Source organism: Hyperolius riggenbachi, chromosome 5 (genome assembly GCF_040937935.1).
Source record: "Hyperolius riggenbachi isolate aHypRig1 chromosome 5, aHypRig1.pri, whole genome shotgun sequence".
Lineage (NCBI taxonomy): Eukaryota > Metazoa > Chordata > Amphibia > Anura > Hyperoliidae > Hyperolius > Hyperolius riggenbachi.
This window is the reverse complement of record NC_090650.1, coordinates 280,859,812-280,878,278: the sequence shown is the minus strand read 5'-3', so window position 1 is coordinate 280,878,278 and position 18,467 is coordinate 280,859,812. Positions and strand designations below refer to the sequence as shown.

Below are 18,467 nucleotides of genomic sequence, written 5' to 3'. Positions count from 1 at the left end.
CAGAAATTTGATTTCAGTCCTGCTGAACTCCCGACGGAACTTCATATTAAATTCGTCTACATACATTCAGCCATTGTAAAAAGGTCATCAGCTTTGTCTCCCCTCCTCTCCACACAAAAATGGTTTTGTCAATGTACCACTTCTAGAGTGCGAGGTCTGCACCTGGGCCCTCCGGGTCGTACAGAACAAACTTTTCCCAGTATGCCATAAATTAATTTGCAAACCTAAAACCCAGTGTGGTCCCAACCTTCTGCATCAAACGTAAAATAATTATGAAATAGATAGCATGCTCAATAAACACAATCTGATCTGCCGGCATGTCAGTTAGCCTCCCTAAAAATAATTTTACAACTGTTAGTACTTTTTTGGTAATTTATTACGGTGCCTAAGGAACTCATATCGACTACACACAAGATATAATCCTGTTCCCATTTCAAGTCTTTCAGGATACACAGACAGTCTTTTGCAAAAAAAATAATAATAATAATAATTAAACATGGATGTATTCTAAAAGATTGGCCATCAATGAGCCAATCCCTGATATAATCTGTCTACCCCTGTCTGGGTTGTTGACATTCTTATGTATTTTGGGTAAGTGGTAATACACCTGGGGCCATATGCAATTTATTTTTTCACTTTTGAAAAAGTACCAAAAAGTAGGTGAAAAGGTACTGAAAAGGTTATGAAATCTCCCAGTTGAAAACTCAGGTGAAAAATGTAATTGCATATGGACCCTGGAGTCAGGGTGATCTTGTACAGTAAAGTTATAGTCTCTCTGCAGTAACATCCCCTTATCCTTCCTTCATCTAGCCAACACACATAAATCCTCTAAAAACTTCCAACAGGGATCCCTTTTTAATGGCTCATAAGTCTTAGTGTGGTTTAACTGCCATCTTGCTTCCTTCATATACTCGTCTATCTCCTGTATCACCGCTTTCTCCCTTTCCACTGTCTGTCAAGTGAACCTAAGCAGTGGCCTGTTCTGGTTGACGTGTTTCTCTGTAAAAAAAAAAAAAAATCAGAGACAATTGTTACATGAACTTTTTTAACTCTGATAAAGGTGTCAAACTTGTGAATCTTTGATGTGGGGGCATACTTCATTCCCTTATACAAGAGTGAAACCTCAGATATAGTCCGTTCCCTCTTACTCAAGTTGTAAACACCCTCTGTATTTTTCCCAGGACCTATACTTACTACCGGGATATTCTTTTTTGAAGAGCATCCCCTCCCTCTACTAGCCCTGATATTGTCCTGTTTTGGGGCGCAGGGGGAAACCCCAGCTGTTAATCCGCCCTTGGAATGATCCCCGGGTTGCTACCTTATCTGATATTGATGGTTTAACCAAGGGTATCCCCATTTGTCCTCCAGAATTTATCTTTGGCATTACAGGTGTTTGTTATAATGAACCATGTTGATTATCTCTTTTATTCAAAATATAAATGTATTACTGTTTCAAGCTCAGGAGTTTTATTATTTACTGTTTTGCTTTGGAGTAGGAGTTCTCCCATTATTCTCCAAGCAGCTTCTCTATTGTATGATCAGTAATGCACACGGTTTTAGTTTTAGTTTGATTGCATCCAGGAGTTGTTTAGTTTTGGGTTTAGTTCGGCTTTAAAGAGACACTGAAACGAAAAAAAAAATGATATTATGATTTGTATGTGTAGTACAGCTAAGAAATAAAACATTAAGATCAGATACATCAGTCTAATTGTTTCCAGTACAGGAAGAGTTAAGAAACTCCAGTTGTTATCTCTATGCAAAAAAGCAATTACGGTAAGCTCTGCGACTTTCAAAGTCATGGAGAGGGCTGTTATCTGACTTTTATTATCTCAAGTGTTATTCAACTATTTACTTTTTCTCTACCAGAGGAGAGGTCATTAGTTCACAGACTGCTCTGAAAGAATCATTTTGAATGCTGAGTGTTGTGTAATCTGCACATATTATAGAATTATGCAATGTTAGAAAAAACACTATATACCTGAAAATAAAAATATGAGAATATTTTCTTTGCTGCTAAACTTCTAGTAATTATTCATAGTACACAACCAATTCATTATATCATATTTTTTTTTTCGCTTCAGTGTCTCTTTAAGTGAAAACCATGAAGCTTGACAACGAGAGAAGCACAGCTGGGTTCCGCTGAACCTGCACAACTAAGGGGAAAAAATTCACGTAATTGAATTACATACAGGAAACTCTTGGTGCTTTGTATCTATAATTATGGTTTAGAAATTTAGAATGCCTGCCAGGCTCCCCATCGGGTTTCTAGGTAACATAAAGCATTCAAGACAATATCTTAGATGCGTTTTAAAGAGTAACATCTGTTCCGGAAAGTGACATTCATTATGATACATTCGTTTATCTTCACACCACCTAGCAAACTATGATGAATAGAGAAAAGAAAAACGAGAAAGAACAAGCCACTTTCATTGTTATAGTAAATGGTCAGACACAAAACTCAGATGACGTTATACAACCTCAGCCTATGGTTTTGTTTTTTCTTTTGCAATTATTTTGTTTCATTTCTTTTTGTAGGTTCTGTATAAAAACATATCTTGTTACTTTAATTATTGTAGATCTATATAGCACCGACATTATCTGTGGCGCTTTACAATTAAAGTGACACTAGGTATAGAGAAAATGATATGATTCAGACAAGGTTTATACCATCATGCAGAATACCAAGTAGGATGTACACAGCAGAAGAGCAAGACAATAAACAGCAATATTATTATTATTTATAAAGTGCCAACATATTCCGTAGTGCTGTACAGCAAAAATGTGACACATTTATAGAGGTACAGGGGTTGGACAAAATAATGGAAACACCGAACATTTTGGCATCATAATCTTTGAACATGTTTTAGGCAATCAAAACTTGACATATGTTAATTTTTTTTGTTTATTATTTTTATTTGATATGTTTAATTAAAGTAATAGTTTTTTTACAGATATTTAAACCAAAGTTGGTTATATTTTATAAAAATGGCAAATTCCTCATACTTTCAAAGAGGCCAAATTGTTGGTGCTCGTATGGCAGGCGCTACTGTAACAGAAACTGCCCAAATGCTTGGCATTTTTAAGAGGTACTGTCTCAAAATTAATGCCTGCCTTTGAAAGAGAAGGAAAAACATCCTCAGCAAGGCACAATTGTGGCCGAAGTTGTCTGAGAGAGACCGTCGGACTCTAAATCAAATTGTTAGAAAAGCTTGCAAGACTACGGCTCCTATAATCACTGCAGAGCTGAGTGAACACCTACAGAACCCAGTTTCCACAAAAACTGTTCATCGGGAGCTGCACAAATCTGGATTCCATGGAAGAACTGCAATTAGAAAACCTCTGCTTTTAAAGACAAATGTTTCAAAGCATTTAGAGTGGTGTAGAAACCACCAGAATTGGTCCCTCGAGCAGTGGAAAAATGTGATTTTCTCTGACGAATCATCGTTTACCTTATTTCCGCCCTCCGTCCGAGTGTACATTTGGAGACACCCGAAAGAAGCAAGTCATCCAGACTGCCTTCTCCCAATCGAAAAACATTGCAGGGGGTTCTGTGATGATCTGGGGTGCTATTGCTTGGAAATCTGCTAGGCCAATGATTTCCCTTCATGGAAGAATTAACAGCCGAGACTATTTAGGAATTTTGGACTACCAAGTTCATCCTATGGTTCAAGAACTGGTTCTGGAGGGGAATGCCATCTTTCAAGATGATAATGCCCCAATCCATACAGCTGGAATTGTCAAAGAATGGCACGAGGAACATTCTAATGAAGTTGAGCATCTCATCTGGCCACCACAATCCCCAGACCTCAACATTATTGAGCATTTATGGTCGTTATTAGAGATTCAAGTAAGAAGTCGATTTCCGCTGCCATCGTCTCTAAAAGAACTGGAGGGTGATTTAACTGAAGCATGGGCTAAAATTCCTTTGTAAACAATTCACAATTTGTATGAATCAATACCTCGGAGAATTGAGGCTGTAATTGCCGCAAAAGGTGGACCTACACCATATTAAAATATATTTTGTTGATTTTCAAGGTGTTTCCATTATTTTGTCCAACCGCTGTGTATAGCTTACAGTCTAAAGGAATAAAGTGATGAAAAACATGTCTGTAAATCGGTAAGTTATGCTGTTCTGACCAGGTAAGACCAAGCTGGGTCTGTAACTGATTGACATGTCCCAGGTCAGGTTATAAGCTTGTCTGAAAAGGTGAATTTTAAGTTTGCATCTGGAGGAATGGCAAGTGCCAAATGGAATGTGGAAGGCAGATCCAGAGGAGAGGAGTGGCTCACCAGAAGTTCTGAATGAGGTTGAGGGAGGAGTTGATAATCTATAATACTAAATAACAGTTGTAATTAGCTGTGCACAACACAACTGCCGCCTTCTGTGCTCGCGCAGTGGGCAGACTTTGGTGTACGCATGTGCAGGCTTTGGGCAGCAGTGGCATGTGCAGGCTTTGGGCAGCAGTGGCATGTGCACAGGATTTGGGCAGCAGTGGCATGTGCACAGGCTTTGGGCAGCAGTGGCATGTGCACAGGCTTTGGGCAGCAGTGGCATGTGCAGGCTTTGGGCAGCAGTGCCATGTGCACAGGATTTGGGCAGCAGTGGCATGTGCACAGGATTTAGGCAGCAGTGGCATGTGCACAGGCTTTTGGGCAGTATGGGGCTCTGTGGCGGTTGTGGTGTGCAATTCTTTGTCGTGTATAAGGGCTCTGGGGCAATAGTGGTGTGTGGTTCTTTTGAGAGTTGCAGTTTTACTGGTTGTTTTACAATTAGAATTATGTTAAAGCCTTGGTAAACCCTAGACCTTATTTTCTTTGTCTTTAGATACAGTAGATCAAGAAAAAGTTAGAATATCTGCTAGGTTTTTATTGCTGACAGGGTTGTCAAAGAAAAGGGAGTGATGAAAAATCTGAACAAGGTCAAGCAAAACTCTGCCTGTATAGTTTAGGTGATTTTAACTATTGCTAGGTCTTTATGTTGATCTTTGTCCCTGTTAGGGAAACATCATTAACTTCCTGTCCCACTCACAGATGTCACACAAGAAACAGACTGGGAGAAATGTCCTCATTTGGGACACAGAACACTCTTGCAGTGGTTCTAAGCCATCCACATTCTAAAGCTGAAATAACTTGGTTTACCTGGGCTTAAATATTGAAAACTAATTCTAACAATGAAATAAATTTGCAAATATATGAACCAACAGCAATAAATGTGGGACAAATAGCTACTAAATGAATTTCTAACAAAAGTGGAGAATTTACTGTTTCGATAACAAGTTTAACAATTAGGCTTTCAGTGAGTCTGTTTCCCTGATTATACATTATTTTATAGCCTCCCCCTCCCAGTTATGTATGGTCACCCCAGCAGTCCCTCCCCTCTCCATAGCAACTATACAGCATGTTTCACCTATTGACAGCAACTGCGGGATTTTGAGAGGTTATACATTACATTTGAATGTACACTTATTTTTGCTTTTACATTGCTTAGCTAAACAGCATTCTTGTCATTGTTACAGTGGGCCTACCCCAGTTACAATTCAGGACAATGATAAGCCAGTAGCTGTTATTTCTGCTCTACACATTGGATTATACCGGTTCCGTCTGACTATCAAAGACCAACAAGGTTTAAGCAGCACAGCTGTGGTCTCTGTCACAGTAAAAGAAGGTAAATATGATGAGGTATATATTTCATAATAATCAATGTATCGTGATTTTTTTTCTTGCATATTTAGCAGACGCTTCTCTACCAACAAACTATATACTAGTTTCGGCTGAAGACAAATCTGTGGAACTTTATTTGAGTATGTAGACTGTGAGACACAGAATACGGTATCTGTTTCCATTGTCATTCATCATAGGTTCCTTTTACTAGATTATGGTTCTGTAAATGCTCTACGAGTGCTGTTGTATTTCAAGATGCCATTAGGTTTCATAAAAAATATAAAACTATTAAAATGACTAATTGTACTTTAAGTACCATCGCCAGTCATTGCATTCCTCTATGGGTAGCTATCCACAGGGCAGTCAGACAGCTCGCTAAATAAATGAAATATTAATTTATGTTACTGTCTAGGAGTGATCAATGAGATGCAAATGATTTCTCATGTAAATTATATGCAGCTTGGAATTGGACCAATCAGAATAACTTCCTGTCAATTTTTACTGGTCTAAGTTTAATAGTGTTGGTTTTCCAGTGTTGGTTCAACCCACATTGTGCAGTTTTTTTTGTCTGAAAGATCAGAATTGCCTTTTGTTTGTTTTTATTAATTTTCACACCCTGATAATTAAATATTCACATACAATATATGTGCACATAATTAGTATGCACACCTTTAATTAATGCAGGGGTGTCAAACTAAAATACAAAGTGGGCCGAAATTGAACACTGAGGCCAAGTCATGGGCTAACCTCAATTTCTAGTGTCTACCTCCCCCCCCCCCCCACTCCTTATAAAGTTCCCTGGTGTCTAGTGGCCCTCACCTATACAGTTCCCTGGTGTCTAATACATCCTTCCTCCCCTTTACAGTTCCTGACTGTCTAGTGACTACCCTCCCTTGCCTATACAGCTCACTGGTGTCTAGTGCTTTTCCCCTCTCTCCCCATATGGCTTCCCTGGTGATCTAGGGCTTTACCTACAATATAGCATCCCTGGTGGTCTAGAGTGGGCCAAACATAATGCAAAATGGAGAAACCACTTGGGGCCAAATTTGATGGCTCTGAGGGCCAGATTTGGACATGTATGAATTAATGGGATCTGAAAATAAAAAAGCAATTTTTGGGTTTTTATCTGTAAAGGAAACTAAACTAAAACTCAAACAACATCACCAATGACAAATGCTTTTGATGGCTTCTTCTTTTGTTCAAGGGTGTCTGTTCCAGTTTGACATAGATGACCTCTTTTTCCCCAGTCCTCTTATCTGTACAAATGTGCACCCTGTCATCTGCGGAAGGGATTTATCATTTTCTACATAAGAGATGTAGGTAGACTGCAGAATATTGATCGGCAGGGTTGCCATCCTATGTTGGGCTAACAAACATTTACAACTTCTCTGAGACATATAAAGCATACATATCAAGTGCAATAACCCCTAGAGGAGCTTTAATGCTTGAGGATAGCAAATGTATTATCTGGGTATAAGGATGTTGCTATTTGCTTGGGGTTCTGATCAATTACATGAGATGCTTAGTTTGGACACATTTCTTTTTACAGGTAAAAACAGCCCACCTAAGGCTCATGCAGGTGGAACACATGTTCTCGTTCTCCCTAATAATTCAATTTCATTGGATGGATCAAAGTCTGTTGATGATCAGGGGATAGTATCATATCAGTGGACAAGGGATGGCCAGAGTCCAGCAGCTGGGGTACATTTACACCTTTATTCTTCCTTGTCTTGAATCTGTTTTTATATGGCAGCTATAAAAAATAATAATTAGAACATACTAATGAGCCAGTCAACCCAAAAGTTACAGTTCTAAGTGTGGTCTGGTCACATAAGTCACCTTACTATTAGAGGCTTCAGCAGAGGACTTCATTGAGGCTGTCAGTGCTAAACTGTAGTGTTGTGGTGCTCACACCTAAGGTGTATACACGCCTTTGATGGATGTTGCCCATCGGGGATCAGTACCTGATTCCCTTTGGTACCACAGCTGGTCCAGGCTGCACACACGACACACTGTGTTGTTATTCAGGGGGACGACGAGCAGCATGTGTGAAGTCACAGGGGGTCGAGTAGATACATCTAGCGGTTCGCTGACGTGTCGGGGGTCACCGACTGCGTACTCACACTTGATTATCGACTGATGTGGCTGTTATCGGCCGCCTCAGCCAACTTTAGTCAGGCATGCGTACGAGGCTCTAGTTGTAGGTGCTCCTAATCTTTCTAATGAAATGTGCAAGATATGAGACAACTTAAAAAAATGGAGGAGTCAGAGTTCCCTAACATTGCAGGGAAGAATTTGAGGACAAAATCTCATTACAAGAGTCCCCAACTAAATATTTAAAGTCTGCTGTGCATGTCTCAAAATGACATACATTTGAGTGGACTAATTTCAATCTGATCTGCAGTAATGTGTATTGAACCAGAGTATGGTGCTTTTGCCGAAGCAAAGGACAGAGCAATAATAAACATCCATTATACAAAAGGTAATGCACAGCAATTACAGTCACTCAATATATGCAGTTATAGTATGAGGAGCCAAGCAGAAATGATGCATTGACAAATAGTAGTAGAGATAGTAGTCACATACTATTTATTTTGCATCTCATATACTAAAATCCACAAAAAAGATAAAAATGAGACAATATTACAAACAGATCTGTAATGAAAAACACCCCAAACATCCAAACTCACTCCTTCACACACATTCAAACCATGTAGAAGGGCCCTTCTATATAAAAATTGCATTAATAAATCTAACCATACGGCGTGGAGAGCAGTAAGGAGACGGTTCACTAAGAGGCAGACTTGAGTCCGCGGTGGAAACTCTCGTGGGGTTCAACCGATCCATCCTGCAGCAAGACCCACTATGGAACTGTGAGTTGGATTACATGATCTTAAGCTGGAAAAAGATTATATGATTATACAGCCTTGGGAAACAGACACTAGTTGAAAAGCGGGATAGGCTCCCTATGAAGTTGTTTGAAGATACGACTTTCTTTTTTATTTCCTCCTTCTTATTTTATTAATGCAATTTTTATATAGAAGGGCCCTTCTACATGGTTTGAATGTGTGTGAAGGAGTGAGTTTGGATGTTTGGGGTGTTTTTCATTACAGATCTGTTTGTAATATTGTCTCATTTTTATCTTTTTTGTGGATTTTAGTATATGAGATGCAAAATAAATAGTAATTGAGCTATAGAATCAGAGCGCGTGTCAGAATTGTTATACTACTTGATCCGTTATTTGTGAGGGTTTGAGGGATCCCTCAGCTGACTACGCAGCTCATTTTTAGGATACTCCAGCGCTGGGTAGTGTATACAATTGAGATAGTAGTCACAGTAGAATGAAGTGTGCCAGAGGAGCCACAACATCATTCTAACTTATAAAACCTCCATTTATTACCTCTTCTTTAAAAACAGCATCTTTAAAGCCACTAGCAAAAAAGTAACAATAATTACAACCTGATAGCATAGCAATATGAGACTCAAGCACAGACAAGGTGGTGCATGTAGGAATGGTCACCATTCACTTCACCTTTAGTGCTTAGTCAAGTCCATGTCTTACATATATGATCTTGGCAAAGTGCTAATGGTGGCATAAAACATTGACCGTTCCTCTATATACCTCCTTGTATTTGCCTAAGAGTTGCAGTATATTGCCATGCTATCAGGCAGTATTGTTTATACTTTGTTGCTGGTGGTCTCATGCATGTATTTTTAAAGCGCAATTGTTAAGGTGGCCATACACCACTCTACTGGGATTTTCCATTACTGCCGATCGATCCCGTTGATGGGTTTCAGGCATAAATCAATTGAGATATCGATCGATTGGCCATTTTGTGGTACCAATTCTCCTTTGATTGGCCCGCAAAATTGAGTGATGTATGTGCACTCTTATGTCTTGATGGAGATTTGGAAATGTTCCCAGCACTACAGGGCAAATCTATGTATGAACACATTGTGGTTGTAAAAGAAAAAAAGTGTATCATTTGATGTGCATTAGAAGCTGAAATAAGCAGGTTAATGTGATAACGTTTACTGGCCAGCTTGGAGACACTTTAGGAAAGCTATGAAATGTCATCAATTAAATACCCCAAGCTAGCAAATAAATTATAACATTTTTAAGAAACACTACTGCCAATTTATCAAATATCATCATTAGTGTTTTAGTGTATGATTATTATTATTATTATTATATATTAAAATAATGTTATTATATATTTAGTGTAAAAAGGAAAGCTTATTAGCATCTGATCTAAGGTATAAAGCAGAACAGATGTCTTGTAGCACCTTCAAAATTTTTACATTGTGAATAAGGAGGAGATGTCTGGCACTGTTTAAGCTGTTTTATTCAAAGGATGAGTACAGTGGTGTAGACACACAGTTTGGCCTAGTGCACACCGGAGCGTTTCCGCTGCGGTTTGCGATCTGCTTGCGGGTGCGGATCTGCTAGGGTAATGCATTTCAATGGGGTGGTGCACACCAGAGCGGGTGGCGTTTTGCAGAAACGCATACTCCCGGGCTGCAGCAGATTTTGGATTGCGGATGCGTTTCTGCCTCAATGTTAAGTATAGGAAAAACGTTTTTTGTTACAGTAGCTGTTCAGTAACAGCTTTACTGTAACAATACATGAAATCTACTACACCAAAACCGCTACACAAAACCGCAAAACGCTAGCTGAAACGCTGCAGAAAAATAAGAAAAAGCGTTTCAAAATCTGCTAGCATTTTGCGGATCTGCTAGCGGTTTTTGGTGTGCACCAGGCCAAAGTGTGCATTAAGAGTACCTGCTGGATGAGCGGGCAGTGGGTGTAGGGCACTGGCCCTGCCTGACGGACATTTCACTCACAAAGAGCTGCTTTCAAGGCAAAAATGCAATGTCGTGCAGAGCGCAATGGTGAGATTAAACCGTGGGGGAGGGAGAGAAGGGACTCGCGCCTCCGTGTGGACTTCAGCATTACGCTCCGCCCCTGTGCACCTCACTTCCATGTCATCATTGAGACTATTGTCTCCATCTGTTGACAGAAGCAAAGACCATGGCCATGGCTGCAGTGAGGCTTGCGTATATTCACAATGCCTCTGGGTAATATTAACCCTTGCAGTGACGACCACCACTTTGCCACACATCAATTAGAAGGTAAAAAGGGGAGTGAAGAAAAGTACTAATATTAATTGATCAAAATTGTACAGACCAAGTCTGATAATTAGGCATGAATGATTTCAGTAAAGAGAGGGTAGATATTGAGAATAGAATAATAGAGGGAAATGAACATCTATTGGTATCACAGAAAGATAATCCCCAGATGGGGAAAGGAAAAGAGAAAAGGGGGGGGGGGGGTGGAGGAAAATAGGGTTGGGGATAAAAAGGAGTTTCCTATAACCAAGAAGGGACCGCAATACAATTACTAAATGTTTACTTTACTGGAGGGCTAGGAAGGTTTTAGTAGGATTTTGAAACTCACGGTAATCTACAGCCATCAAGAAGATGATCTTACACCTTTGATCAAATGACAAATCTTATTGAGGTCAATAGTGTGCTGACTTATTCGTAAACATGTTTGCTAAATATAGCACACATATAAGCTGTAATTATGTTTCAATACAAAATCAGATGGTTCTTCCTTGTTTTGGTGTACTGTATTATTGTTTTCCTTCATTTTACCTTTGCATCCGTTTTTCTAAGTATACAAATGTCATCTATACTGGACAGGAGGTGATTGACGCATCTGAACACAAGCCGGTTCTTCAGCTCACCAATCTGGTGGAAGGAATTTATCTCTTTCATTTGAAAGTCACAGATGCAAACGGAGAGTCAGACATGGACACAGCCACAGTGGAAGTGCGTCCTGGTATGAATGTTCATACAAAAACAGGGAGATCACAATTCATAATGTACGCTAAACGCATATCTAGTTCCTTGAACCAGAAACAGAAAATGGGGTAACATTCACTAAATGGCTCATATGTGATACATGAAAAGCAAAAACCATCACCTTAAAATCCAATCTTTATACATTAAACAATATAAACAACATCTAAGCAAAGAATGATGGAGGATATTCTCAAGTTCTCTATCCACTGAAACAACACTTATTAACAATTTTTAGTACAATCTTAATGATCATGTAACAAAGGAGTATGTTGGTGAGGATTGCCCTAGTTTGGGGGGAGATAATGTTGCATGAACTCCCTGATACTGGGCGCAACAAATGCATTTATACAGCTGTATTGAATTTACAATCCACAAAATTCAGTTTTGGCACCACCTAACACCGTCCGTAGCAGATTTAATCTATGACCAAATCCAAAATGTCTGAAAAATTTGTCCTCAAATGCCTGGATTTAGCAGTAAGTTATTTAGGTGGTTTCTATGTTATCATATATGCTTAAGTCTCAGTTATATCACTGTACATGTCTAGCCTTCTGTCTGCCCCTTGAGTCAGAACTGGCCGAATACTCCAATTTGTAGCTCTAGTTGTAGACTACAGCTTAATTTAACGTTTTTTCCTTCATTTAAATAAATATTCTTCCTTTAAAAATTCTCTCCATAAACTTTCTTTTACAGTGACAAATATACTTTTTTTTAAGATAAGTTCATAGCCATGTATATATCTTGTCTTTTGTGGCCTTCTTTCTGTTTCTAAAGATCCAAGGAAACAAAACCTGGTGGAACTCATTTTGGAGGTTGCAGTCAGCCAGCTGAGTGAACAGCAGAAAGACACACTGGTCAGGCAACTGGCTGTACTCCTCAGTGTCCTCGACTCTGACATTAAGGTTGAAAAGATACAAGCATATTCAGATTTAAGGTAAATGTACGCTACAAGGCATTACAGTAAAAACGTTCACAAATCGCTCATTCCACTAGCTACCTGTAACAATATTGGACTGTTGACATTCAAATCCCCATAGAATGTGGCCACTGGATACATGAAGGATTTGTTGAAACTGCACCACACCTCCCACAATCTAAGCTCTACATTTGGTCACTCCCAGAATTCACTTAAAATCCTTTGGAGCCAGGGCCTGCCTTTACCCTTTGGAACTCTCTACCACACTCAGTAAAGATAGCTTTATCCCAAGAGGTATTCATATCCAGACTGAAAGGCTACCTGTTTATCATGGTATTTTTGGACATGTAGACTTTCCGTTTTATCACAATTTACCATTCAACTAATTGCAGGTCTGAGACATGCTTATTTCCTTTGCCTCAGGGTTTCTGTTCTTGTGCACTAATGTCTTGTGTGAGAATATGCTCGTTCAATCTAGTGCAGCTACCAGTAGAATAACCACAGTTAAAATGAAAAAAACATTTGTGTGAGATTATGTGGCTCCCATTTGACAGTTTACAAAAGCACATTTTATACATGGACATTATAACTGTAGAGTACACTATAGTATTGCTGGTACTTTGACACAGCAAAGACTGTGATGATGGTACTTGACTGACCAAATTTTGAGAAACTCTGCCCTATGCTCTCTCTCTCCAGATAACTTTCATAAATTTTCATAACATTCTTAGCCACAATTGAAGGAGGTAAACACAAATTTTGTAAGCTGTCTAAAACACATGAAGCAATAAACAGCCTTTACTAGAGCACCACAGGCAATTTAACTAATATTTTACAGTACAAATCAAAAAAAGGGACAGGGGTATTTAAATCCATATTTCACAATTTACTTATTGCTAGAGTGCTTAAGAAATATTGTCTTTGTGCTGAGCTAGTTCTCACTATATTCTATCTCCAAAACAGCACAGCAATTCTATTCTATGTCCAAAGTGGACACCCCATAAAAATACGGAAGGCAGCAGATGTCAAACGCACTCTCCAAAACCAGCTTTCAAAAGAGAAGGCAGATTTTCTTGTGTACAAAGTGCTCAGAGCAGACACCGCTGGTAAGTTGTTCTATGTTCATAGTCTAGCAATATTGTTTGATACTTACCTTTTGTAACTCAGTTACTGTAATAACCATGCAGCTATGCTTTGAATATTTTCAATACAATGCAACAAGTACACAAATGTTGCAGTTTAAGAAGATTTTTTTTAATTATTATTTTTAAGTAAATAAGGGGTGATAAGTTAGCTACAGCCACCTGTGTGAAGGGTCATTTTCTTTTTGCAAACAATACCATTAAGCCTAAAGCTCAGGAAGATAGTCGACTTAAAGCGGTTTAAAACTCTGACACAATTTTCAACAAAAATGTGTTTTCCTACTTTTTATAACCCATACAATTATCATATTTGCTTTTGTGCACAAGTATTATTATTCATTTAGACATTATAACTTCCCAAAGTTCAGTTAATTTATTTTTAAAGCTGCTGGTGCATTTTATTCATAATTGTTGTAATTCTGTTGTGAATGCAGCCACCAGTGATTTCTGACCTGTGTTTCACCCCAGGACTCATCAGCTGAAGTCCTGCACAGTAGTGATGGGTCGTTCGCGAACGAGCCGGCTCTAAGAGCCAGCTCTTTGCTGCGAACGACAACAGCCGGTTATCTGTTTTGAAAGAGCCGATGCCTCAGCCGCCCCACACAGCTCTGATTTGCTGTGTAATAAAGGGCGCTGAGGCATGCTGGGAGATGTAGTCCTCCTCTTGCAGCTTGTAGGAGTGTATGGGGCGGAGCAGAGCAGTAGCAGGAGTGATTGCCCCAGGCAGAGAAGCAGTCTGGAGTTGTCATGGAGACGGGGCGGGGCTTTTACTCCGATTCTGAGTGGTGTCTAGTGATATTTAATGAAGAGCCGATTCAGAGCCGTAAGAGCCGGCTCTTTAATGGGAGCCGATTCAGAAGAGCCGATTCTCCGAGAAGAGCCGGAATTCCCATCACTACTGCACAGCCAGAGAATGTTTACATAAATGTATCAAGTAAAGAATGTGTACACAAGATAAGTTTAACAGCAGTTTAGATGCGGGTTCTCCCTGCAGAAGAAAGAGTCAGCCCTGTGATGTAGCCCATTGAATGCTGTTTTACTAAAAAAAAAAAACATTGTGTTAGTATATTATATGCTGTAAATAATCTTTTAGAGCAAAGAAGAAATTCTGGGTTATATTCCGCTTTAAGTGTTTTCATCTGGTTCCAAAGAACCAGACAATCCCAAACAATATGAACTAAGGACCCATTCTGTTAACAGCCTCTGATACAAAGGGGTGGTATTGCTGGGGATATTTTGTGTAGTCTAACTGGGGTTTTATCTGATACCTAATCCTAATCTTCTAACCTTAACATCTAAAACGATCCTCCTCTTATCCAATCCCCTAAAACGAACCGTCCTAATCTGCTTAACACTGACCAGTATCTTCTTCATTGCCTTGCATCTAATCATACCTTTTTCTACCGGTAAAGTACTCCAGCAAATTATAGTTCCAATTTGAGGTGCATGCAGACAATATTAAAGCTCATCATGCTGAATTCTTGCATTGAAAAATATAGCAGCATACCCGTATAGCTGCACTCAAGTATTCATTTCATAGTTTGGATGTTAGCATTTGTACAACCCAATAGTTATTGTGTGAAATGGGCCTTTTTAAGCTAAATATCCTGTCCTAAAATGATTATCACATAAGGAGAAGCAGTTGAGTTTGATGAGTAGGCTGCATGGTGGGTGGGGTTCCTGCTGCTGCAGTAACAATTAGTGGTGCAGGAAGTGGCAGTGTCTGTGCTACTAACCAGGTGTTTTCAAATAGATTTGTTTGAGAACACCTAATCAAGGAGTTTCTACGCACACATAAACAATTAAGTTCCCGCACACATCTAAAAAAAACATTTGGGCTTGGAGTGGGGCCTAAATAAATCCAAGTGCGCAGGGGCACTTAGGATGACTGCTTTTCTTCAGCTTCGGAAGCTCATAGTAAATCAGGTCTGTTTAATGTATTTATTTGTATAGTATGTCTGTGCTTCAAGTCTGCAAAGCACACAATTTATGTTCATTTTACTTTTTATATTAGTGTGTCTGCTGAAATGTTCGGGGCATGGACGGTGCGATCCAATAACGAAAGCCTGTCTTTGCTATCCATTTTGGATGGAGAACTTTATCCAGCGGTATGTTGGTGATGGGGAAAGTAATTGTGGTAAGTAAATTCCCTTAAAGTATCATTTGCTTTTCTCCGTTTTCATAACTTGCCTCAAACGTATAGTTTTGCCTGATGGCAGGGCAGTTTCTAGGCTAAATTTCACCCAGGGCGAGGGTGTAAAAATCGCCCCCCCACCGTGGAGCCAGGTATAGGTGCCCACAGTATAGGTTAGCCACGTAGGTGCCACCAGTATGTGTTAATTAGCTAGGTGCCTGCAGTGTAGGTTAGATAGGTAGATGCCCCCAGTATAGGTTAGATAAGTAGGTGACTGCAGTATAGGTTAGGTAGGTAGGTGACTGCAGTATAGTTTAGGTAGGTAAGTGACTGCAGTATTGGTTAGGTAGGTAGGTGACTGCAGTATAGGTTAGGTAGGTAAGTGATTGCTGTATAGGTTAGATAGGTAGGTGCCAGTATAGTTTAGATAGGTAGGTGACTGCAGTATAGGTTAGTGACTGCTGTACATGTTAGATAGGTAGGTGACTGCAGTACAGCTTAGATAGGTAAGTGCCAGTATAGGTTAGGTAGGTGACTGCAGTATAGGTTAGGTAGGTAAGTGACTGCGGTATAGGTAAGGTAGGTAAGTAATTGCAGTATAGATTATATAGGTAGGTGACTGCAGTATAGGTTAGGTACGTAAGTGACTGCTGTATAGATTAGGTAGGTAAGAGATTGCAGTATAGGTTAGTTAGGTAAGTAACTGCTGTATAGGTTAGGTAAGTAGGTGCTGCAGTATAGGTTAGGTAGGTAAGTGACTGCTGTATAGGTTAGGTAGGTGCTGCAGTATAGATTAGGTAGGTAGGTGCTGCAGTATAGATTAGGTAGGTAGGTAGGTGCTGCAGTATAGATTAGGTAGGTAGGTAGGTAGGTGCTGCAGTATAGATTAGGTAGGTAGGTAGGTGCTGCAGTATAGATTAGGTAGGTAGGTAGGTAGGTGTTGCAGTATAGATTAGGTAGGTAGGTAGGTGCTGCAGTATAGATTAGGTAGGTAGGTGCTGCAGTATAGATTAGGTAGGTGCTGCAGTATAGATTAGGTAGGTAGGTAGGTGTTGCAGTATAGATTAGGTAGGTAGGTAGGTGTTGCAGTATAGATTAGGTAGGTAGGTAGGTGCTGCAGTATAGATTAGGTAGGTAGGTAGGTGCTGCAGTATAGATTAGGTAGGTAGGAAGGTGCTGCAGTATAGATTAGGTAGGTAGGTAGGTAGGTGCTGCAGTATAGATTAGGTAGGTAGGTAGGTGCTGCAGTATAGATTAGGTAGGTAGGTGTTGCAGTATAGATTAGGTAGGTGCTGCAGTATAGATTAGGTAGGTAGGTGCTGCAGTATAGATTAGGTAGGTAGGTGCTGCAGTATAGATTAGGTAGGTAGGTAGGTAGGTGCTGCAGTATAGATTAGGTAGGTAGGTAGGTGCTGCAGTATAGATTAGGTAGGTAGGTAGGTAGGTAGGTAGGTAGGTGTTGCAGTATAGATTAGGTAGGTAGGTAGGTAGGTAGGTGTTGCAGTATAGATTAGGTAGGTAGGTAGGTGCTGCAGTATAGATTAGGTAGGTAGGTAGGTAGGTGCTGCAGTATAGATTAGGTAGGTAGGTAGGTGCTGCAGCGTGGTGGGAGCAGGCATAACAGTAATAACTCACCTTTTTCTTCAGCAGAATAGCCGATCCCACGCTGCTTCAATGTACTTCCTTTCTTGGCATCTGTCTCAGTAACAGTGCCCCCTGTGTTGACATGCGGAACATCATCACAGGAGGCGCTGTTATTGAGACAGATTGCGGGAAAGGAAGTACATTGAAGCAGCGTGGGATCGGCTATTCTGCTGAACACAGGTGAGTTGTAATTATTATACCCGCTCCCACTACCTCTGCGCCCACCTCCTGCCGTAACAATCCAGCGCCCCAGCGATTGCATGAATCGCAAGCCCATAGAAACGGGGCTGCCTGATGGCCATTCTCATCTCTTATAAATCCCTGTCGTAGTGTTCACCCAGTTCTGTGGCACCTAAACACTAAACTAGTCCTAAAACCTAAACAGTCGATCAAGAACTGGTCCTAAGTGAAAAAAAAAAAACAACTACAGAATTAAAACATAACCTTTATTTTGACTATTAAAACCAGGGCCAAACTACATATAACATTATGACTTGAGCTGATCCTATATGTAAAAAGAGAGCTCAAAAATGGCATAAGTGTATTACAGCAGAGTGCAGTAGTGTATTGCTGTGAAGTATAGCCCACAATTAAGCCAGTTTAGCACTGTATATATTATATAGGCGTGTGTGGAAATGAGAATGAATTTGATCCATATGGAGATTAGGCGCCTATTACAACTCCTGCACCCTTTTTAAATCATTATGTTTTTGCTTAGGATCAGTTCCTGATCTAGCATTTAGACTACTTACATTTTATCTTTCTTACTGTCACTAGTCTATAGACCCATCTATAAACACATTTGTTTTGCAGCGTTTCACCTGTTTTAGTTGACTCCACCCCTCCTCCTCACCACACTTCCTTTCTTGGTTAAAACGTGCTTTATAATAACTTTCCATCCGTCTCCTTTACGTTTATCTTTGCCAGATGATACAAGCTATTGTTTAGACAAAATAAGGTTGGAAAGGGGGGTGAGTTATAGCGCTCAACATTCACACCTCATTGTAACAGGATGTGATAAGAATATGGAACCATACAGTCCTTGTATCTTCTGGTGCATAAACCTTCCTGGTTTATTGATTACATATCTTTTGTCAGATTC

General features: G+C 39.8%; 1 protein-coding gene across 3 annotated transcripts in view; it reads left to right on the top strand.

Annotated features, from left to right (window-relative positions):
• KIAA0319 (KIAA0319 ortholog) overlaps window positions 1–18,467 on the top strand; it is a 71,969-nt gene that overhangs the window by 41,530 nt on the left and 11,972 nt on the right. For all 3 annotated transcript variants that reach the window (XM_068236983.1, XM_068236982.1, XM_068236984.1), the window contains 6 exons: window positions 5,517–5,665; window positions 7,211–7,362; window positions 11,368–11,506; window positions 12,304–12,463; window positions 13,409–13,551; window positions 15,602–15,724. In XM_068236983.1, the coding sequence (XP_068093084.1) occupies window positions 5,517–5,665; window positions 7,211–7,362; window positions 11,368–11,506; window positions 12,304–12,463; window positions 13,409–13,551; window positions 15,602–15,724 (866 nt within the window). The remainder of the gene's footprint in view (window positions 1–5,516; window positions 5,666–7,210; window positions 7,363–11,367; window positions 11,507–12,303; window positions 12,464–13,408; window positions 13,552–15,601; window positions 15,725–18,467) is intronic.